Genomic DNA, 23,996 nt, shown 5'->3' with positions numbered 1-23,996 from the left:
ATTGTGGATCTTGATAGAGCACATTTGTCTATACATAGATCTTAGTATAAGTCAATTACACCTCAATGTATTGATATTTTTGTATAAAACTAAATAACATTGTAATTTTTTGATTCACTAAATGTCAGTGCATGAATGTGCATAGATAGTTTATTTGGTATTACAGTGCACTTAAAAATGAAACTATGAGTTTCACATCATGAAAAACATTACCCAGACTTATGTATCAATATTTCCTATATTACCAATTACGAAACACTCACCGTAAATAATTACGGGAGTGGCAAGTGATCTCTTAACACAATTTCCTAAGCCAAGCCAATTTGGGTCTATTGAATGTTCCGAAAATGATATGATCATCTCAATGTTCCTCTTCACTTTCAAAGCGTCACAGTCAATATATTAGACTGCCATATTTTCAGAACATCGTGGAGTAGCGGGTCCCGATTTCTACTCTATTATTTTCGATATGCAATGGCGCTCATTTTGCAATGTTTGGTAGCAATTTCTGTGAAAGTGCATGAATATGATCATACAATAAAGCTAGCGCTTAATTGGAGTGAACACAGAACACCAGAAAAAGATGTAGATGTAGGGTGTCCAAACCTTCCCCAGCTGAACTGCTGGAGCATTGTGCACCTAAATGATGCTCTGTCTTGGGGAAATGTGTAAGCACTTGAAATGTGTTTTTTAATCACAGGTTTTCCCAGTTGTCTGCCCACTGTCTCAAGGCCATACATACCGCGAGAAGTACCTGTCTCTCTATCTCTCGCTGATCAAGTTTGAATTTGCTGATCATTGAATGGCTGCAGCTGACCAAAATTTAGTTTGATAACCTTTTACAGTCAATAACCGACGTTGTCTGAGTTATTTTACATGTGTTGACCACCTCACTCTGGACACTATACTATCTGATCAGGTCCCTTTTCTTTTGTTGTTGTTATTAAAAATTCGTCCGTTTTTTAGTTTAATGTAAGCTGACCTGGAACAATTTTTAACAACAGGATTATTGATATGGCCCCGCCTATCATGGCAATGAAACTGACTACTACATTATACTCATGTGTGTTTTGAGGTTTTCATTTTAATGGTTCTGAAGTTCAATGATATATTTCAATGTTGTTATCAATATCAGTAAAGACACTTTTAATATCGTCTCAATGTTTTTGCACGTGGTTCTCTCACATATGTATGAAATTTCGGAATATTTACTGCAATTCGCACATATGTTATAATAATAGAAAACAACAATTATGCTTAGGAATTACTTCAGAGCGTTACTTTGATGTGAGCTTATAATTATATAGTTTTATTATTCATTAGTATTATATATATCTAATTCTATACTATATCATTTGTATTATATATGATTGTTTTGTGGATGCATACTGTCCTACGTGTTAGGATTTATTATTAACGAAGGGTGTTTATAACATTGAAATACTGTGTTTTTTTATAATTAATATTAGAACTTATTATATATGCACATAGGATATCAAACAAGTGATTCTTGCTATATGATTTACTAAACAATATTCATACTGTTTTCGTTTTATATTTGTGGTATTTAGTTGTGTTTACCATTTATTGTCATTGTATTTTAGATTATAGTTGTGGTCATAGTTTTATAGTCTACAAGACACGTTATTTTCGTTACTTATAAGGTGTTGCCGATTAATTGATTATTCTTCAGTGTCATCTGATATTATCAGTTTCAAAAACAAACATTAATACGTTTGGATATCAGCATAGAAATAACAATTTCCTTTCAGCATGTTGTTATTAAATAGTTTACTCAACTATACTGACGAAGATGATGATAGGGAAACTAGTGAATACTTCTTATTATATTCAACTTTTTGTTCAACATTTTTACCTGGAGTGATTTCAATTTACCACAATTCACCTACGTTTGTTCGTGTCGTGCTAATCTTTAATTTTGGTTACAATTGTTGTACGTGGATCCCGAAGAAACCAACCACGAAGTGAAGTCAGATGCAAGAGAGCAAATATATGATATTTGCAATATGAAAAAAGCATTTAAGCATTATTGTGTTTCCCTTATTTTCTATATATATTGAATATATCACAATCATAGATAAACTAATTTCATTGTGTCTTTTTTTTCAGAAACGCATTGTTCATGAAAATAATTTTCAATTGATATTTCATATAATGGTAATGGTATGATTTCCATTTTAACCCTCAGTAGATATGTATAATATGAGGTTATTAAGCGGATACCTCAAAATATGCACGAAGACAGTACTTTGAGGTATCCTCAGAACTTCTTTGTATGGAGTACGGTCAAACTTAGGCGGTAGCCATGTTTGTTTTTATTATTAGAGGACGCTCACGTACCTAATCATTCCATATTTTAAATTTGCATTTCCTTATATGATAGGATGAAAATACCCCGTAAAATACCGCGAAATTACGGCACGCTGTAACTTATGGCGTTCCGCTGATAGATGTATTATATGTATTATTTATATCTAATTGTTCACAATACGGCAATGCCAATAATATCTCCAATAAGCAAAAACGAGTATATGGCTGCTGTAAAGAGTGTGCCCTCATTAATATCGGAGTGTTTGGGGATGGGCATGATGTAAACCCCCAACTTCATAAACCCGCCGGCCAGGATTTCATTCTCAAATCTTGTGTATATCCCATTTGTCTAACAATAAATGGTTTCTGACCACATAAAAAAAGTAATATTTCATGGAAACACTGCGTATTCCCCCAAGTTATTGCTAATACTGGTATATACTACAACGATTTCTCCTCGGCAGGTCAGCTGTATGTTGTCACGAGAACACTCTTGGAAGCCTTGTTAGTCGGCAAACCTGTAATTAAGCCACAGCTAAATTACAAATATTGTTTTATCTGAATATAAATACCCTCTATTGTCATCACAGAAACCACAACCAGGAGCTATATGACATGAATGCGAAACTGACGGACAAAAAACATTTATATAAATGCTTTCAGTGTCAATGTGTTTCAATAGTTTTCAACGAAATAGAACCGTCCACGTAGACGTGTTAATGCCTTTAGTCGGGACATTCTTTTGTTGCGATACTGACTCGCATTGTATATGTAATCTACAGTACATAACAATATAAAGTGTGGCTCAGAATGGTAAGCCCAGGACACTGCATTTTAAATTAATACAGCCACGAAAAAAAGTACTGAAATTGCGTGAAAAAATTCCCTAAAGTAGTTGCTGGTAATTTCACAGCAAACGAAACCAACCTATCGAGTTACAGTTACCGGTATATCGGCGTGGAAGTTTATTGCGTCTATGTATGTTAGTACAGTTAGGACGGGTTATCATGATCAGTTTTCTCCCACTATATCATACTATTCCGCATCACGTGTTGCCTAACACTGCCCACAACATATTATTGCATCATTAAATTCAGCTTTTTGGGTGAATTGGTTTTTACCAATGAGAGTTCTTGACTTTACTGCTAGGTGGTCAATAATTTATTTATCTAACAATAATATGTGTGTACGGCAAAGACAAAACACTCCTATTGTTAAGTTGGGAATTCGCGTCCAAAAGGTGTACGAACTCTTGTTGTGTACTCAGCGTAGAGAATAAGACGGCAAACATAGAGGCGCATACAATACGGATATGTCGCATTAATCTGTCACTATGTGAGTGTTTCCCAGTCTAATTTAAATAAGATTCTATTTTTGGCTTTTTTTGGATATTTATTATATTATATTTTATTTTGATCTAGAATTTATTTTTTGAAGTTTTGGTAATTGTGAACGGCGGAATTAAAAAAAATCACAAAATCAATAGCCACAATAATTAAAGTCTGTACACTACATCAGATTTTGATCAGATAGAGTGTTTGCAAACTGAATGAAAAAGAAATGAATATCATGTGATGTTGATACTAGTGTAATAGCTTGTCCTGTTAATTTTTAATATTAAAGCGGTGGAATCGTCATCTGCGCATGCGTCAGATGGCCATAGCGTGTTATTGTTTACAAACAATACACATGAGCCTAAGTTTGCGACACTTACTAGTAAAAGGCACCCTTCAGTGTGCAGTGCGTGTTTTTGTAAATATATAATTATTTACCAAGCTGGCCGACTACGCAAGAAAACTAACAAAGAATTGTAAGTTGTTAAAATAAAATAAATTTATAATAAATATATAAAAAAAATTCCCGTCGAATATACGTTTTACCGAATAATTCATCTATCTGATTGCACTATAACACAAATCCTTGTATTCAGGGACAGCAAGCGATGGGAATTTGGAGATATTGTACTTATGAGTGACACTGTTTGCACAATGATGTACTCTGAGCTTTATATACTGTCAAATTTATCGTTTTCTCATCTATTTGTAAGTTGGCGAAAATATAAATGTGCATCTGTATTGTATTTTAATCAACACTCTTATAAGGATACAAACGCAATACAGATTATGTTATCACAAAGTCACGTGACATGTTGTTTCAACGAATCAGCGTATGCGTTATATCCAACTCACAGCCAAAGTCCTGGAAATAATTCGCTTACAACTTACAATATGGAACGTACTATCTATGACTGTGACAATAAACATTTAATACTGAAGACATTGATCTATAAATGGATTTACACATGTGATCGATGACGGCGCTATATAATATTATCTCAGGACGCCGCATGGATAGTTCACATATGTCATTTGAAATAATAATATATTTAATATACACAATGACTTATATTTAATTGGTTCCTGACATGTGCGCCAATAACGGGTAATGCTGGACCTTGCACTATTTCAAATCGCCCTTTTTACTTGCAAATGAAATAATTTTAGCTAAAAAAGTAACTTAAAGCCGAGATGATTATTTTATCACACAATTTGCCACGAACATGGTAGGTATATACGTGAGTTGATAACATTTTAACATCATCGCTGCTAAATATTGACTCGTGTCATAGTAATCACCTCTCAATAACTACACTTTTAACAAAGGTGTTATACAGCATTATCCATTTCCCCTTGTTACGCTTTGCGCATGTGCAGTGACTGTTTGGTGAGAACCAGTTGTTCTTAACTGCAGATAAAATGCCGGCGTTATTCACTGTTGTTGTTAATAAATAAACATCTTTGTGTTTCTGTTAATATGACAAGTTATGGCAAAGTTGATAGTGAGCTAGCGCTGATCAATGAGCAACATTGCTTAACAAACAATCGCATTATGGTTGGCAAATATGTAAACATGTGACGTCACAGTTGGACGGTCCATGCCGACATCAACGAGGTACACTGTTGCTTTCTAGGTATGTTTGATTGATGATAGTCATTGAAAAACTATTTATGATGTTTAATGTTGTAATAATATGTTCTGCCTACTCCATGTGGCCACTTTGCTTGCATGTACCAATCATACGACAGAAAATGATCACGTGGATAACTTATTATTCTGTATCACGTGACTCATTTTAGTTATATTGACTGAGACACACATCTCGAATTCATTAATGCTTCTTGTCCTGTTTTAGTCTTGCATGAAACGTTTGGCTTCTACCACTGCACTTTCAAGACCCAGGCGTGAAGATGAGCGACGAACAAGTTCAACACACAGGTGACGATAATAGACCAAAAAGTTTTGATAGCGGAACTCCGCTTCCTGTTCAGGAAACAAAGGAAGGTTCATTTCCCGAAAGTCGCGCACTATCCAGACGTGAGTTATTTTCATTATAGTATTGCTTAAACATTATGTCGTCACATTCATTATTGTTTTACGCCCAGAACAAATCATGAATAGAGAATATCGTCATTGGCAACGTACCTAGCTAAACGAGTTTTATGAACTGTAACTGACCTTTCACTAGGATTGAAAGTGCATATGCCTGTCAACACCTGGTGTACATTACGGTCATAACCTGTTCTACACTACCGAAGCTGTCTATGAATGATAGTTCCCATTAAATAGACATTTATTAACAAGTTATGATAGAGCACGTCTGCTATGTCTTCATTGTTTGCGTTTAACCAGAATAACTGCGAATTCAACAATCGGGGTGCATTAGTGTGAATCAATTGTCGTTAAGGGTCAACCGTGTTGCTGCCCAAGTCTCTGTTTACATAATTACTTGCAATTATATATGCCTTGCGTGGGAGTGCATAATACGGGACAGTTCAAATGACGTGTTTATTGGCAACAGGGACATAAATTACTAGTAAATTCTATAGGCAGTTGCAAGTAAGCCATTTATTTTCTTTAAATATTCCCTGACGAATGAGAGCGTTATAATTCTCTGCACACCCAAACATCCTTGGATAATTTAACGACACTAATTTGAACTCTCAGCTCACAATAATTCATTCACAGGAACAGTTGCATATTATACGCGCCGTGAGAAAATACAATCATACACTGCTTTAAAATACTGTACAGTATAGATTATTAAATTTATATTTTTTTATAAGTCTAACACACATTACTATTGTGCCTAGATAGGGGTCACTACCATTTCACCTAAAGGAGGTAACACTACCATTTTTAGCCAAAACGTTTTGGAGTCGATACTTTTTAACTTACAAACAACCCAACATATATTATTCTATAATTTGCACACATAACAATTTGTGAATTCCCAACATTACTAAGCTAAAATTATATCTGCATAAGATGTTTTGGCCATGCTACAAACTAAATAGTTATTGGGTAAAATCATTCATGAGTTACAAATGCTCCGACTTATAGCATTTTTTCTACAATGGTAGGCAATCCGCCTGATTGATCAACACTATTTTATTTCAAGGGTCGTCGCGCAACGCATTAGCGAGATACGAGTCTTATATAAACAAAGATGGCGACTTTGACTGTTCTGCAGATCAACGGATACAAACTGAGACATTGCCATGCCTTAAGTAGTTATCTTTAGGTAGTTTAGGAAGTATCGAAAAGGATCACCGGTGGTAATTAGTCGTCTTGTCGAAACTCGTACTTGTGATTTCGATTAGAAGAGCATTGGATTGTGGAAACATCAATGGTTATCATCACAAATGTCGCACATACGCGGCGCGATGACCACCTCCCTTTAAGCGAATATTACTGATTACTTATTAGTAATATTACTTGGTATGGTTTGTAACAAGTTGATACAAATTGTTATAGCAACAATCATATTAACCGCCATGACTGATTAAGAACAGAACATTGTGCTAACAATAACCATGACAAATCACTAATATATCACCATATAGAAGATTATCATCGTTGTTTTGAAGAAGGCATCCAACATAAACAGTAGATCTATTCAAATTATGCGGTCGTTTATTTAGGGTGAATCATCAGAAACTTTAAAGGATAGAGATTCTGTGCAAATTATTTTTTCACTTCACCTAGTTTTAAGATGCGTGTATATGTGGTTGTTAACTGCTGACATCTCAGGAGGTGCAAATTGAATTCAATACAACTGCTGATGTGTGGCAATAATGCTAGAACTGATAAGATTTTCTCTCAATTTCTACTCAATGTCAGTCCATATATTCATGAATACATAATTGCAAAGCCCGATATCTGCAAACGTTCTGATATCTTCCGGGAAATAATATATAGAGAACAATATACCACTAGAGGGAGCTGATCAATTGACACAAATGACCAACTACCCCAGAATAAAATTGTAACCAAAGTCATGATTATACTAAAAAATGCACACTCTTAGTGCATATCAATTGGACAAGAACCTGAATCACTATTCAGGATGGCTAAAGATGAACAATTGAAATGCCCAATAAAATGTTCAGGGCAGATTGGATACAAATCTAGCCGACCTACCTTATCCTAAAATATGGTATATGTTTCTATCAATAAAAATAAAGATGTGCAGAATGCGTCAAACAAGATCGTTAGCAGGTTGGTGCTGATATTTATAGGTGCAATACTATAGTATGACAGGCGTGACATTGCTATATAAATTGATTACACAGTGACGCCTCAACACCCGATTAAAGGGTTCAGTGAAGAGCCATATTCGGACCTTACTCCCCCTAATGCAACCCAACTACTAACTAGTTATCATGAAGCTGGCATTTGATACTACTGTACAACGTTGATTTTTTTGCTGCTTGTGATATGATAATATGTATATTATTTACAGAGATTCACATAGTTTTATTGTGGTGGATGATGCCCTTTATTTAGTTGGTTAATCTGTGATTTTCAACATGTCATGACAAACATCCAAGTAATATCTAAAATAGCCAACCATTAATGCCTTCACCCTGACTCCCCATAGCAGTCCGGAAAACGCACAACAGGTAGCGGACTTTCTGACAGTAATGTTATATGTTTATCATAACTGCAGCAGAAAAAAAATGTTAAATATTTAAAACAAAATATCGTATCCATACAGTATATCGAAACCTGGCTCAATCCCTATATGTCTTTTCATGTACATATATAAATCCACATAATTATTGCTTGATATGTTTGGACTTTTTCGGGAGGAAAATGTGACCGTTGAGTGACCAGTGGTAGTGCACGACTGGTTAACTATGCACATAATAAGATACACTCAAAGAGCAAGTCATGGTGCCAGCATAAATGTATTTTATTTATGACCTTTTGTTTGGTAACTTATTATAACTTATATATATATATATATGCAAAAACAAAAAAAGCAAAAAGGTGTATTTCACGAAATAACACCAACTTATTTTTGTTTATTTACCTTTCTCCAGAACCCCAGTTTGATCATACTTGTGAAGAAGGTCTGGGAAACATAAGTACGTATTTATTATTCTCTACCACTTACTAATGTATTATGCTCCTATACACATTGCTTATTACCATAATTCATATATTACGTAAACAATTTTTAGGTGGAATGCGGCAGCCGTCGGATTGGTTTACGGGAATGGATCATGAACAATGCCTGCAAAATTTAGGAAAACGTGATTCAAACGATACTGGTGTAAACATTGAGGTCAGTACATGCTCACATTGATATATGTTCAAATGCACAACACATACACTTTCACAACAATGTCAAAACATTTAGTAACTAACAAAATGATATTATCCCTAGAAATAATTGTATATTATTTTTTAAATTTAGTTGATTTATGGAATGGGAGGCTGTGGTAAAACAGAGATTGTGACCAATTTTGTGCTGCGATACCTAAAGAAGTATTCAAACATTTATTTTCTCAGTGGCCATTCAGCAAGCTTATTAGATTTTACTCTCAATAAAATGGTATGTAGAAAAAACAGTTCAATTTGTACTTGATGTGTAATTTATTATAAAAACATAGCTCATCAGTATACTTGGCTATATTTTTCCTTCTAAATGACACAATAATCAGTGATATAACGATGATTTATATATATATTGTACCTGTCGTTAACTACGGCTATATTTTATTTCAAGTTCCCCCAAGTCTTTGCTATGATAACTATGTGGAAATTATTTAATTTTCGACGCATTTACAACAGTATATTCAGTCCAGTCTATGAGGTATACCCTTCTCAGCCCGTTTGCTCTACAAGGCTATGTAGTACATATGCAGAGTTTTATTCACTTTGCTATGGAAATTCCGATACAAAAAATGCCAAATCTGATGCGTGTTATTCATTAAGCATCAATTGATTTTCTTGTATATAATCATCACTTAATGCATTATGTAAGTCAATAACTAATGTGATATGTTGGGTTTGAAACATATCTCAGACTATGGCTGAATATTCAGAATAGATATTTTTTTCTGACCCGAGCTTATCAAAACTGCAATATAACGTCCATTTAGAACCGTTGTCGCATACTGAGATGTATCAATAACGAAACAAATGGATTTCGTGTATGCTCAATAATATATAAACATTTTTCTTTTTGAAAAGGTGCAGCCATGGAATCCCAATGTAAGCATGCATCCGGAAAGTATTAGAAAAATAGCTCGCAAGTGGTTATGCGAAAACAATAATTGGTTATTAGTAATTGAAGATGCTGACAATCCCGAAATAGTCAAGCAGTTTATACCTGACTACTCAGAACTTGGATCTGGGCATATTCTCATAACATCTAGAATGAAAGATGACTGGGAATATCTGGGATGGAAATTGAAAAAACATGAAGTCAATCTACTCTCTGATGAAGATTCGGCATTGCTCTTATTGATGCGAATCAAATCTAGTTCAGTGGAAGATGCCAAACGTGAGCTTGATCGCTTGCACCATGAAAATTCTCCTGAGTATGAGGCACTCATGTGGCTTGTTGGCGAGGAAGCACTACATCGTTTACCATTAGCCTTAGTCCAGGCCAGTATGTATATAGTTGAATACAAAATAACTTTTCTTATTTATAAACAACGCTACCTTAAAGGAAGTTTCCATGCTTTAGACATTCCTGAGTCTGACCCACTAACATACTGGATGAAGGAAAATGATGTGAAGAAATGCTACACAGATGGATTGCGAAGGGCTATTGGCAATGACATGATCAAACTTAAAGAGCTTCCTCAAGAAACACTTACCAGTGACCTGGTAAACATGACGGGTGATGATTTGAAAAAATTCCAGTGCGCGCAAATGCAAACTCCAGTACACTACTTGGCACGATTGTCCGACTTTAGCAGAAGAAACGTGCAGACAACCTGGGATTTAGCTTATGATGAGCTTTGTACTCGTGAAAAATTTGTAAAAGAATTTTTACACCTCTGCTGCTGTATGGCTCCTGTAATTCATGTAGAAGTGCTTGTTGAAGGTGCAAAGTTTTTGAACCCGGGGTCCTTAAAAGACTTTTTACTTGAGTCTACTGGGGATGTACGCGGAGTTACTCATGGGGAGGTTATTAGGGAGGAGAAAGTGAGAAAATGCTTCAACGAGCTGCAGAAGTTTTCTTTCGCAACTGTCATGTTTATAAAGCATGAGACAACGTATGGCCGGATGGGAGCATTTGCGCTTCATCACCTCTTGCAACAGGTTGTGTTTAGCAAACGTGTATGTCCTAATAGCAAAGTCCGGGCCATGAATAATGCTCTTTGCATGCTCAAAAACATTTTTCCTAAAGTAGAAGAAGTTAAAGCTGATTTTGGTTATCCCGATGATGTTATTCATCAAAGGCATTCTATTTTAGCATTCCATGTACTAGCTCTTGCACGACAGATGGATTATTTGAAGAAAGACGACATAATGAAAATCAACGAAATTACCGAACTCTTTACAGCAGTTGGCACGTATCTTCGCAGACTTGGTAGAGTTGAAGACGTTGAGGTTCTCTATAAGTCGATGGTCCATATACAAAGACTGCGTAGACCATGCCAAGAATTGCTCTTAGCTCTTGGTAAGTCATTCATTTTATTTTTGCCATAGATTGATATATTTGATTATTTGTATGCAGGCATACATGATGATGACGTGCAGCACTGAACCGTGACAATAACAGTGCTGTAGATATTTTTGATTCTTTAAATTCCGGTATATATTTTTATTTCAGACTTAAGGAGTCTGGGAAAGGTTTACTATGATCTTGATAAATTAGCAGAAGCAGAGAAGGTATTTCATGAAAGTTTGACACTGTATAAAAAGTTATTACCTGATGCTGATGATGACATTCAAGTGCTGAAAGGTATATAAATGTTACACTATATGAACTCGAAAATGTTGTCGTCATAGGTTGTAAATTTCATGATCATTTGCATAATGGTATAGAATGTAATTTTCTAATTATTTTTCATTCGTATTATTAGACTTTAACTGTATGAAGTTTTATATTTTCGGTAAATGTATGTCTTACAGCTATGCAGTGCTTAGCAAGAGTTCAGCAACACACACCAAAATACATGGATAATGTGGAAAAGCGAGAAGAAGTAAAACAATTGTTGATCGATATTCTTGAGAAGAAAAAAAAATATTTTGAGCGGATTGGTGATCGTAATAACTACAGTGTTGCATATGGTAGGTGTTTTGGACACTACAATTGTGAACAAATGTATCGATTATAGATTGTGAAATATAGACTCAAAAACCGTATATGGTTATTTGTAGGTGCAAACCACCCATTCTGTTTTCATATTTGGATTTAGTATGGTTACTTTTAGTATGGTTAGTTTTACCACCATATGTCTAACTCTGTAAATAACATTGACTTATATATAATTACAATACCTACGTATTGACAGAGCAAAAACTGAAATAGATTTTCTCGCATTTCTCATAAATACAAGTGAATAAAAAACAGGTTAAATTGTATTGTATGTGCAAACAAATTGTCAACTAACAGGATATTGAACATATTGTCTTTAACAGCATTCACTCAGCTTGGTTGATTCTATCAAGACACTAAACAATACAAGAAAGCACAGGACCCTCTTGCTCAATCATTGAAAATTCATGAGGCATATGCAAAGGAAAAGTATGACACAACGAAAACAATCAATATTGCTGTCACCATGACTATTTTGGCAAGAAACCATCTCCTACAATCTCTGGATATGAGATATACAGAGGAACTTCTTGTACGTGCTTTTCAGATCAAGGAAAAGCAAATACCCCAAGCAACAGACTCCTACCAAATTGGTTAGTTTTTGGTTACTTTACATTTATATTTCCCCTATTTTGCTGACATTTCTTATACTGTCAACTCTAAAAATAATCAGGTTTGTTAATCCTTTTCATGTATATTTGTACCAAAGGTATATACTACTTAGCCATGCTGTATCGTTATCACATAAAAGACGAAGCCAAGTATCAAACATATTTGAATAGATTAGAACCTGGCGATTATGAAGACCGCTTGAAAACTGGAAAAAGTGATGACCACAATAAAGGTACTTTAACTTTAATGTTGTACGTATAAGATAACTATTGTGCTGTTTCTGGATGGTAATAAAATCATCTAATTTCTTTCCTTGCTCTAAGAGTAACAGCACCATACATTACGCTACTGACTATTGTGACGAATACAAAAACACAGGTCTAAAGTTGATAAAGAGATTCTTATTCAACACTAATTCAAATTTTCGTGTGTGTTTTTTTTATTTAGATTATCCGCTCGAAAAACTAAAGTGGCTGTAAAACATCGGGATTGTTGATCATATTAGAGCACAGTTGCCCATACATGTATGTAAGTTGTGCAAACCTCCCCTCTGATTGGTTATTGATTACATAGTTAGATTCCTTTGTTTCACCTGTTTGACCTGTGGTGAACTCTGGGCTAGGCAGGCTATTGTCTTCAGTTCAGCATGTGCTTCTGAAGAGTGAAGACGTCTCTGTGTCTGCTCTGAATTGCCCTGCCGCATTGGGTTTTCTGAAACTTGCTAGGTTTGCTAACATTTGTACACCGGTCCGGGAAGGTGCCACTAAACGAGAACTATGTAGGCATCACAAGCTCCCACAGGTATTACAGTCTCTTACGCCACCAACTAGAAACGCATATTCTGGAGATGTACTAACTTGTTTTGATTCCGTAACGATTGACCATATGGAATAAATATATGATATAACCAGAGTTATAATCATAGTTCTCGTTTAACCTTCACTGAAGATCATAATTTTGTGTTGCCTTCATACCTTGTACATACTGGTAATACTGCGGTCAGTCAAGTGAATATCGTGCTGTGAATGTCATATCCAAGATCATAAACCCATGCAAGACAGGGAAATGAGTCTGAATCAAGGATATTCGCAAAATAGGGACACGTTATTCGACCTGGACCGAGCCAGTATGCAACTTGATAAGATACATCGTTTGAAGAAATCAACAGCTTCATATGGCGGTCATCTTACCAGAGTCTACACTGAGATAGACAGTATGATGTCCACAAAGGCAGCATACCATGAAGTAAGCAAGAAAAGATGTGCTCTTGAGAAAATATTCAACTCGTATAAAAAAACTTGTCGTGAATATATGCAGTGTCTACCTCCAATGGCAAGAGGTGCTGTCGAAAGTGAATACGAGGTTGAGCTTGAAAGAAAGGAGTATTTTGATCAGAGACACAGAGAATGGGTATTCCAAACAATGGAGTCTCCTGGCCCAAAGGAAAGGATTGACGACCAAATGGAAGACGCATTGGAACATGGATTTCTCTTAGAAAGGAAAGTCCACATGCCAACTCTAACCACAGAGCCAAATGCCTCGGTAGATTTTCACACTTCATCTTGGCCTCAACTCCCACAAGAAAACAAGACAAATCCATGGGATACTGGCAAGAAAGAATTTTTGGATGTGGATATTGAGGATGGTAGAATAGGTTCTAACTCCAATACAAAGACAAGTCGTGTGTCTAGGGAAGCAAGGAGGAAACTCGCTTTAGCCCGGTGTGAGTTAGACCAACTCAAAGTTGGAAAACAGATAAAGCAACGCATAAAAGAGTTGCAGCTTCGAGAAGAAACAGAAAAACGTCTGCTTCAGATGCGTCAAGAGAGGGAGCAGCAGGAAGCAGAAATGGAAATTATGCAAGCTCAAAATCGGGTAAGACAAGCCAAGGTAGAAGTAGACTTTATAGATGAAGAAATTGAATCTGACCAGAAGTCTGATATACTCCCTGGTTTGCAGAGGCAGACCCAACAAGTAATGATGAGCAATTATTTCCAATCGTATATACCGTCGTGCAGTCCAGCCAATAGTCAATTCAGGACTACAGGGGCGTCAAGTCCACAACATAAAAGCTTTGTTGATAATGCACATGGTACCAGTGAACAATATCGTGATGACAGAGGAGGGCCTATAGGGAAGCAGATGACCACTAAGAAGTCAGGTAATGGTGCTGCTTTCTCTGAAACGTTCCAATTACAGAAACTGTTAGAAAGTCAACAGAAGACAATGGAATGCATTGTGCAGAATCAGCTGGAGACTACCAAAGCATTAGCCATTAACTTGAGTCTACCAAAACACGAGTTTCATACCTTCGATGGTGACCCAGTCGCATATCCAACCTTTATCAAAAACTTTGAGGTGAACATAGAACAATTAGTCAAGGATGATACTGTCAAACTATCATATCTTATCCAACACTGTACTGGAGCTGCTAAGGAAGCAATCAGAAGCTGTGTAATTCTCCCTCCAGAGCGAGGATATACAGAAGCCCGGAAGATCCTTTCTACAAGCTTTGGTCAGAAACACGTCATAGTGCATGCTACAATTGACAAAGTGGTGAAAGGCCCTCAGATAAAGGCATATGAAGTGGATAAGCTTCAGAAATTGGCTCGTGATATGAAGAATTGCCACCTCAGTTCTGAGCAAATGAATTTCCATGCTGACATCAATTCAATGGATACCCTGGAAAAGGTGGTTAGGCGGTTACCATCATACTTGCAATCAGATTGGGCCAAGCAAGCTGGCAAGTTGATCAGTGTGGGCACTGAACCTGAATTCCTGCACCTTACCCACTTTCTGGAGAACAGATCAGCAATTGCAAATACAAGATTTGGTAAATTGGTAGGATCTAAGCCTGATGGAGAAAAAGATTCAAATGCCAGATCAAGACAAAAGCCAAGTAAAGCTACTACATTGGCTACACATGTAGCTGACACGCCTCCCATAAATCGTCCTTCCAAGTTTGCCTCCAATGATGTTGGTGCTGATGATACTTCCATGATCGAAGTTAATGGCAGGAGAGGTTGTCTGTTTTGCAGTGGTAGCCATGCATTTGAACATTGTCGAAAATTTACGTTCAAACCGTTCCAAGAGAGAAAAGACTTCATCAGGGAACACAGGCTCTGTGACTGTTGCCTAGAAGCAAGACCTCGTCACTTGGCTAGGAATTGTAGAAGTGGCCGTATTTGCCCTATCGTAGGCTGTGGTAAAAGACATCATCCTTTGCTTCATCCTGCAACATCAGACTCAGCATATCAAACATCTGCAACTCCCAAGACATTCAGCAATAGTAATCTGAAAGCTCCCGCCACAACTCAAAATGAGAGACATAGTAATGTCATTGGAAGCAAGGCGCAATGTAGTGCTACACAAACCAATCAACCACGCATAAGTTTGCAGGTGATTCCTGTTCGTGTCAGTGGGGTAGATGGAGGCCAAGAGATTGAAACCTATGCATTTCTCGACAGTGGTTCTGATTCGTCTATCTGCCTTTACAGCCTTGCTGATAAATTAGGTATTACAGGTAAACCTGTCAATTATACATTGTCCACACTGAATGCAGAGAGGCAGATTAATGGTCATGAATTACAGATGGATGTAAGAGGTCTGAATTTGGTCAATGGTGTGCGACTGGATAAAGTTTGGACAACGGATAGATTACCGATAGCAGCTGACAGTATTCCGACCAAGTTGGATATAAAAGGATGGTCTCACCTGAATGATATAGAATTGCCAGAGATAGAAGTTAAAGACGTTACTCTCCTCATTGGGAACGATGTCCCCGAGGCACATTGGGTTCTTGAGGAGCGTCGTGGTGAAAGGAAGCAACCATATGGTATTCGAACACTACTTGGTTGGACATTCATTGGACCAATGGGCAGAAAGAAGCGTGGAGGTAACAGCATCAATTTTATTAATGTTGACCAAGTCTTGGACTCTGATTCCCCAATTCAGTGTCTCGAACCTATAACTTCTCAGCTTCATCGCATGTACAATGCAGATTTCACAGAGTCCTTGTTTGATACCAAGGCATGTATGTCGCTGGAAGATAGAAGAGCAAAGGCGATCATGGACAGTTCAGTTTGTCTAATTGAGGGTCACTACCAGCTGGCTCTTCCTTGGCGATATGATGATCCCTGCTTACCCAACAACAAATGGTCTGCTCTAAAGAGGTTGAAGCTACTGAAGAGGCGTCTATTGAAAGATCCTGCACTTATGAAGAAATATAAAGACACATTGGATGGTTACATCTCCCAGGGTCATGCAAGAAGAATGCCCAATGTGGATTCATCAGCAACGAAGTCTGGCTCTACTTGGTATTTACCTCATCATCCAGTAATCCACTCGAATAAACCAGAGAAGGTGAGAGTTGTTTTTGACTGCGCTGCCAAATACCAAAGCACATCTCTTAATGATCAGCTTCTGCAAGGTCCTGATCTAAATAATACCCTTGTGGGAGTACTTCTTCAATTTCGAAAAGAGCCAGTTGTCATTGTCGCTGACATCAAGCAAATGTTCCATCAAGTTAAGGTGAAGAAGGCGGACTGCGATGCACTAAGATTCTTATGGTGGCCGGAAGGAGATTTATCTAAAGATCCAGCCGATCATCAAATGTTGGTGCATCCATTTGGTGCCACATCTTCACCAAGCTGTGCAGCATATGCTCTGAAGAGAACTGCAGATGACAACAGAAGTAATTATGACACTCATATTGTGGATACTGTTTATAGAAATTTCTATGTCGATGATTGTCTGAAGTCTGTTGCTAGTGTTGAAGAAGCCAAGGAACTGGTGAAACTGTTGCCTGAAATGTTAGGTAAAGGAGGTTTTCATCTAACAAAATGGATATCCAACTGTCGGGAAATCTTAGCACTGATCCCAGAAGCTGAGCGTGCTTCTTCAGTGATGAATCTAGATATGGAGAACTTGCCGATTGACAGGGCTCTTGGCATCCAATGGGATGTTGAAAAGGATGCCTTTAACTTCAGAATTGGCGACAGACTGAAAGAAGAGACACGCAGGGAGATGTTATCATTCGTGGCTTCAGTCTACGACCCACTTGGATTCGCTGCCCCCTTTGTTTTACCGGCAAAACGAATCTTACAAGAATTATGTCGTGTTGGATATGGATGGGATGAAAAGGTACCAGAAGATCAACTGTCGAATTGGAGAGAATGGAGGAAAAAACTACCTACTTTGATGACACTAGCTATACCTAGATGCTACAAACCAACTGGTTTCAGTCAAATACAAACAGTGGAACTCCATAATTTCTCTGATGCCTCCTTAGGAGGTTATGGGGTTGCATCTTACCTGAGGCTGATAGATACAAATGGTACAATTCATTGCAGTTTGCTGATGGGAAAGTCCAGGGTCGCTCCGCTCAAAGCCATGACAGTACCGAGGCTTGAACTAACAGCAGCTACAGTTGCAGTTAAGGTCAGCAGACAAATTCAAGATGAAATTCAACTCCCAATCCAGAGAACCCTATTTTGGACAGATTCAACAATAGTCATCCAATATATTCGCAACATGGCAACACGATTCCAAACCTTTGTCTCTAACCGCCTCCAGATTATTCACGATGCTTCATCTCCATCACAATGGTACCACGTCAGTTCGGAGTTCAATCCAGCAGACCATGCATCACGAGGAATAAAATTGAATGGTTCTAATGAGGCAGCAATAACCACATGGTTCCATGGTGCGGCATTTCTATGGCAACCTGAATCAGAATGGCCAGGCCAACCTACTGACCTACCAGAAATTGATCGTGACGACAAAGAGCTGAGAAGGAAGGTCCAAGCAACAACCATTACCCAGTGCAATACAATGGGTACAGATGTTTGCAGTCGTTTGCTCCATCAATACTTCTCTTGGTATAAATTACAAGTGAGTGTTGCATGGCTCATCCGGTTTAAGATATTCTTGAGAAGATCTGCCTTATTGAAAATAGGCCCGTTAACAGTTCATGAACTTTCCATTGCTACCACTGACATTTGCAGAATTGTCCAACGAAGTTCATTTCCAAGAGAGTTTGCTTCACCGCAAATGATTCTGAGTGAGAAACCCGATTCTGAAGGTTATGTCAGTCCACTGCGAAAGTTAAACCCTAAATTAGAAAATGGAGTCCTACACGTCGGAGGACGACTAGTGAACGCACCCATTAGTCAGCAAGCTAGACATCCAATTATATTACCTCGCAATCATCATGTGACTGAGTTGATCGTTCAACATTACCATGAACAACAAGGACATGTTGGCCCAAACCAAGTGTTGTCAGAGATACGACAGAAGTTCTGGATTGTTCATGGACTAGCTACTGTAAAGCGTGTGATTGGTAGGTGTATTAAGTGTCGTCGATGGAATGCACAACCCGGGAATCAAAAAATGGCTCCACTTCCTGCAGCTAGAGTGACACCAGGTGAGCCACCATTCTCCCATGTCGGGATAGATTATTTTGGACCACTGTATGTTAAGTACAGAAGAGGTACCATTAAACGATATGGATGCGTGTTCACCTGCCTGGCCATTCGGGCTGTTCATATCGAAGTGGCCCATGATTTATCCACAGATTCCTTTATACAATCTGTGTGGAGATTTATTAGTCGGCGTGGACCACCTACACATCTCTACAGTGATAATGGTACCAATTTCCGGGGAGCCGAGACTGAGCTGAAACAGATGCTTGCTAAATGGAACCAAGCTTTTATTAACGGTAAACTTAGCAGAAGAAATATTCAATGGCATTTTAATCCACCAGCAGCAAGTCATGCAGGTGGAGTCTGGGAACGGATGATTCGTTCGATAAGAGATTCTTCGATCTTTATTAGGGAACAGGTTAGTGGATGATGAAACGCTACTCACTTTCACTACAGAAGTGGAGAAGATTCTTAATAATCGACCACTAACACATTTATCTGATGATCCAGATGATCTTGAACCACTCACACCAAACCATTTACTTTTGCTACGCCCAAATCCTTGTACGTCGGTGAGTGAAATCATAGAAGAAAATGGTCATCACAGAAGAAGAACCGAAACTCAACATCTTGCAACTGAGTTTTGGAAACGGTGGGTACGTGAGTACTTGCCAACTCTACAAGAAAGGCAGAAATGGTGCAGGCCGAAAAGGAACCTATCCATTGGTGATTTGGTACTTGTTGTCAATGAAAATATTCCTCGAGGTGAATGGCCTTTGGGAAAAGTCGAACAGACCTTTGCTGATCGATTTGGTACAACTCGTCATGTTCTTGTGAAGACTTCCACTGGATGTTTACGGAGAGATGTGCGCAAGCTCTGTTTATTGGAAGGCAACATGGATCACAAGACTGTGATGGAAAGACAAGATGGAGTAACTAGAGCAGCAGAGATCGGTGCAGAAGACACCAAGGAAATACATGAACAAGTAGATGGATGTGATCATTCGATGCCACGTCGTAGTAAAAGACTACATCACAAGAAGAAAATAGAACAATGAACCTTTGTTGAACAGAACAATGATTTTTTTCTTTTCATGTACATGATTCATTTAGTTGTCGGTTCTGCAACTTTAAATTTAGAAAGGCTCCTCGTGACGTGCGCCTTTCGGGGGCGGTGTGTAAGTTGTGCAAACCTCCCCTCTGATTGGTTATTGATTACATAGTTAGATTCCTTTGTTTCACCTGTTTGACCTGTGGTGAACTCTGGGCTAGGCAGGCTATTGTCTTCAGTTCAGCATGTGCTTCTGAAGAGTGAAGACGTCTCTGTGTCTGCTCTGAATTGCCCTGCCGCATTGGGTTTTCTGAAACTTGCTAGGTTTGCTAACATTTGTACACCGGTCCGGGAAGGTGCCACTAAACGAGAACTATGTAGGCATCACAAGCTCCCACAGGTATTACAGTCTCTTACGCCACCAACTAGAAACGCATATTCTGGAGATGTACTAACTTGTTTTGATTCCGTAACGATTGACCATATGGAATAAATATATGATATAACCAGAGTACGCGTTTCTAGTTGGTGGCGTAAGAGACTGTAATACCTGTGGGAGCTTGTGATGCCTACAATGTATTTTATTTCAAACTAATTACAACCTAATATTTAAGTATAACAGTAAATAACACTGTATATGATTCACTAATCGTAGAATGTTTTCATTTGGTATTACAGTGCACTGGCAAAAATGAAATTCTTAGTTGCACATACTGAGAACCATTATCCAGACCTAAATCACATAATTTCCTATACTACCAACTAAGTAAATATTTTAATATTATGAATAATTCCAGAATTGTTATTTAATATTACGGGAGATGCAATGCCCTCCCCAACAGCGTATTCTAATCCAACCACATGAAGGTATTATAGTTCTATCGAATATCTTTCGAAAATGCTACTGTTATCTCTATGTGGCAAATCGACTTTCTGTGCTTCAGAGTCAAGTTATTAGACTGTCATAGCCCCAGAGCATTTTTGGGTAACAGGTTCCTGCCTTTACTCTATTATTTTGGATAATATGTGAAGTGTCATTATAGAATGAAAATTCACGGGGGTAGTACCCTAATTAATTGGCAATTACCATTAACCAGTATTCCCTCCCTGCTAATTGATGGTAATTCCCAGGTGTGCCACTATTCATTCCATTTCGATGTCGCTTCTGTGTGCTCATCTACACATTCAATGTTTGCTTGTAATTTCTCCAGTATATATTCTACCCCTGAAGTATTTTTCATTAGGCATAAGTTTCACTTTCCACAATGACTCCTCGCTGTCAAAACGTCCCACTGAGAGAAGTTTGTGTTCTTCTCGCTGACAACTTTAAATTTGCCTACTCAATGAATAAGTCTATGAACACCTATTCGCGCTACGTTGACTGCACCTGACCAACGACGATTTGTTTGACGAGCTTTTAGAATTAGTAACCGCCATTGTCTTTTTTTTAAATAACTTTACTTGTCGACCGACCGCCTTACTCTAGACACTGTAGTATCAGTTTAGGGCCCCTTTCAGTTTGATGATAATACAAGTTTTAAAGTAAAGATCAGCTGTCCTGTAACAGTTTTTAACAACAGAAATATGTGTAAACATTATACTCATGTGTGTTGTGAGGTTTTCATGTTTGTCCTGAGACCTTTAAGTGCTGTTATTTTAGTCAGTATTTTAGTTAAACAATTTTACTATTTAATGACGCTCCAATGTTTATGCTTTAAAGCACGTGTGGTTCCCGTGATACATATAAATAAATCTCCACTGATTTTAAAGACATTATTGATAGACCTAAACTCCCTCTTGTGGTCAGGTCGGGAAATGAGATTAAGGAACAAACTGGTAACTTTCGTATGTTTTTATTGCCGGCTAAATCGAAAATATGGAATTATTCCAACGTTCCGAAATATTATTTACTTTGAATATGTGGAATTCTGCTTTATGTATAAAAGCTATCGCAAAGTTTTTTAAAATCTAATACAAGTGAGTTTGAGTTGGTGAATAATTACAAATAACTTTTGTAACCCATATTTAAGTAGCATATACTGAGTTAATTTAATTTGTTTTATGTAAAATAATCGAACGAATCTTAGAATATTCGGATATTTACTGTAATTTGCGCATTTATTAGAACTCATTTCTGTGCAAACTTGATTATTTGATGGCAAATATATGAGCTCATAATTATATATTGTTGTATTATTCATTATATATATATCTAATACTATATAATACTATATTTAACAAGTGAGCCGTGATTTATTGAACGAATTTACCAATATTCATATGGTCGAAGTCGTTGGCGACTTCATTAAATCTGATATACACGGGTCATACATACACATTGAAATTCATTACATGTATCCGTTTCTATGAATGTATACTAATTCCCCAAGTGTTTGTTATTGCGGCACACTTCTAAATGCTAAGATTATCTGAGAAGCTGTTATCATTTTATATTTGTGCTACTGTTTGTGATTTATCGCTATTGTATTTTATATTATTATTTAAAGACTAGTCACACGTGATTTTCGTTATTTAGGTTCTCCTATACATAGTCATTGATTTATGATGTTGTCGATAATCTGATTATTTTCACCCATATTTTCATATTTTACCCCGATTGATTTCAATTTACCACATATAATTTTGATCCAAGTTTGTTTAATAAACTGTAATTACTGTACGTAGATCTCGTAGAAATCAACGAAGATGTGATTTCAGATGTTTTGAAAAGAATGAGCACACTTAAAAATATGAAATAAAGCATTGATTTCATGGTAAGAGTGATGGGTTACACATGTTTTGTACAATTAATTTTTAGATAAAACTGGTTTTCAATGGATTTCTGTCTTTTTTTTTTATCAGAAACGCATTGTACACCAAAATACGTTTCATTTGATATTTTATATAATTGTATTAGTATGATTCTTTATTTTACCCTCAGTGAATATGTTTAATATGTAATATTTGCATGTAATGTTGCACATTAGGAGGGTATCAAGGTCTTTAGACGTCAGACAAATAAATAAAATATACCTTGTCATATTAAGAATTAGTCATTGTGTTTTTTAATATCTATGAAAAGCCTAGTGTTATTCGGTAATTAATGTTTGTATTTTATTACTTTCTGTGGTGGCTGGGAAGTTCTTGTGGAGAAGGAGAAGAACATATTTTTTCTAATATTGGTTGTATTATTGTTGAAAACATACTATATGATTCATAGTCTGTCACCGGGTGGTCGCAAATACCGCTGGTTTTCATTATTTTATGTCTTATTGATCAGTATATTACTATGAAGTATGATCATTGCCCTAATTGCTTTGGCCATCTTCTTTCTTTGGTGACTTCTATCTCATACTTAATCTCTTTAGTAACTTATCTGCTTCAAACTATCTGGGTTCCCTCTGCTGTATTTCTCATTTGCCATATGAGTATCCGAGTAATTGTGTATGTATATGTCGCGAAGAGAGACAGACTGGTTATCATTGATGCTGGATGACGTGTTAATACATCGTTTAATGACGTCATTACGTTTAATAGTCAATCGACGTCTATAGACCGGTGGGATAACTAATTGAACAGAAGCAAGATGGACAGTTATAAATTGATAAAATATTCCATAACAAAAGGCAGCGTTTGATTACACATTGAAGTATGGATGGACATAGGCACAACACTGCGCAATCATTATTACCAGTCAATCTATTAATTTGATGAATAATTCGGAACTTAGATGAATCATTACTAGTACTGAAACTGGGTTCGAAAAATGGCTTGACGGGTTTAGTTGGGTGCTAGTAGCTGTATGAACACATAACACATAGAGTTAGTTGTGGGGTAGTTCAAATGTAAGTATTTGTATGGGATGTAAGTAGAGCTTTGCACTGAAGTATAATAGCCTCTGATAAAGAGCCAACACTTTCTAATCCATCGTCAGCATATAAATCCATTAAGACAA

General features: G+C 37.0%; 3 protein-coding genes across 5 annotated transcripts; all 3 read left to right on the top strand.

Moving 5' to 3' along the window:
• Window positions 1-5,493: 5,493 nt before the first annotated feature.
• Window positions 5,494-10,982, top strand: LOC146746106 (uncharacterized). The gene is made up of 6 exons (XM_085498975.1): window positions 5,494-5,706; window positions 8,718-8,762; window positions 8,859-8,962; window positions 9,095-9,232; window positions 9,874-10,923; window positions 10,965-10,982. Exons 1-6 carry the CDS (start codon window positions 5,580-5,582, stop codon window positions 10,980-10,982), a joined length of 1,482 nt encoding a protein of 493 aa, XP_085355101.1. The 5' UTR covers window positions 5,494-5,579.
• On the top strand, window positions 10,973-13,083 carry LOC146746105 (uncharacterized). Of its 3 annotated transcripts, XM_085499362.1 has the most exons (6): window positions 10,974-11,314; window positions 11,468-11,599; window positions 11,770-11,928; window positions 12,280-12,549; window positions 12,666-12,800; window positions 13,016-13,083. In XM_085499362.1, exons 1-4 carry the CDS (start codon window positions 10,999-11,001, stop codon window positions 12,297-12,299), a joined length of 627 nt encoding a protein of 208 aa, XP_085355488.1. In that variant the 5' UTR covers window positions 10,974-10,998; the 3' UTR covers window positions 12,300-12,549; window positions 12,666-12,800; window positions 13,016-13,083. The 3 variants fall into 3 exon arrangements, with proteins under 3 accessions (XP_085355487.1, XP_085355488.1, XP_085355489.1); XM_085499363.1 differs by lacking the exon at window positions 13,016-13,083 and having other exon boundaries at window positions 12,666-12,983; XM_085499361.1 differs by lacking the exons at window positions 12,280-12,549; window positions 12,666-12,800; window positions 13,016-13,083 and having other exon boundaries at window positions 10,973-11,314; window positions 11,770-12,003.
• Window positions 12,423-20,048, top strand: LOC146746104 (uncharacterized). The gene is made up of 4 exons (XM_085498974.1): window positions 12,423-12,549; window positions 12,666-12,800; window positions 13,608-19,286; window positions 19,402-20,048. The coding sequence occupies exons 1-4, from the start codon at window positions 12,423-12,425 to the stop codon at window positions 20,046-20,048; spliced, it is 6,588 nt and encodes a 2,195-aa protein (XP_085355100.1).
• Window positions 20,049-23,996: the final 3,948 nt, after the last annotated feature.

This window comes from Saccoglossus kowalevskii, chromosome 5 (genome assembly GCF_978046115.1).
Source record: "Saccoglossus kowalevskii chromosome 5, keSacKowa6.1, whole genome shotgun sequence".
NCBI classification, from domain to species: Eukaryota; Metazoa; Hemichordata; class Enteropneusta; family Harrimaniidae; genus Saccoglossus; species Saccoglossus kowalevskii.
The sequence above is the reverse complement of the archived record's forward strand: the minus strand, read 5'-3'. Positions and strand labels throughout refer to the sequence as shown.

What these genes read in the sequence shown, in the direction of transcription:
- LOC146746106 (XM_085498975.1), top strand. Translation starts at nt 5,580, where the DNA reads ATGAGCGACGAACAAGTTCAACACACAGGTGACGATAATAGACCAAAA. An exon ending in AAGTCGCGCACTATCCAGAC is followed by an intron (nt 5,707 to 8,717) that starts GTGAGTTATTTT and finishes ACCTTTCTCCAG; the next exon opens with AACCCCAGTTTGATCATACT. An exon ending in ATTTTACTCTCAATAAAATG is followed by an intron (nt 9,233 to 9,873) that starts GTATGTAGAAAA and finishes CTTTTTGAAAAG; the next exon opens with GTGCAGCCATGGAATCCCAA.
- LOC146746104 (XM_085498974.1), top strand. Translation starts at nt 12,423, where the DNA reads ATGACTATTTTGGCAAGAAACCATCTCCTACAATCTCTGGATATGAGA. An exon ending in AACAGACTCCTACCAAATTG is followed by an intron (nt 12,550 to 12,665) that starts GTTAGTTTTTGG and finishes TTTGTACCAAAG; the next exon opens with GTATATACTACTTAGCCATG. An exon ending in AAGTGATGACCACAATAAAG is followed by an intron (nt 12,801 to 13,607) that starts GTACTTTAACTT and finishes GTCATATCCAAG; the next exon opens with ATCATAAACCCATGCAAGAC.
- LOC146746105 (XM_085499361.1), top strand. Translation starts at nt 10,999, where the DNA reads ATGAATAATGCTCTTTGCATGCTCAAAAACATTTTTCCTAAAGTAGAA. An exon ending in AGAATTGCTCTTAGCTCTTG is followed by an intron (nt 11,315 to 11,467) that starts GTAAGTCATTCA and finishes TTTTTATTTCAG; the next exon opens with ACTTAAGGAGTCTGGGAAAG. An exon ending in TGACATTCAAGTGCTGAAAG is followed by an intron (nt 11,600 to 11,769) that starts GTATATAAATGT and finishes TATGTCTTACAG; the next exon opens with CTATGCAGTGCTTAGCAAGA.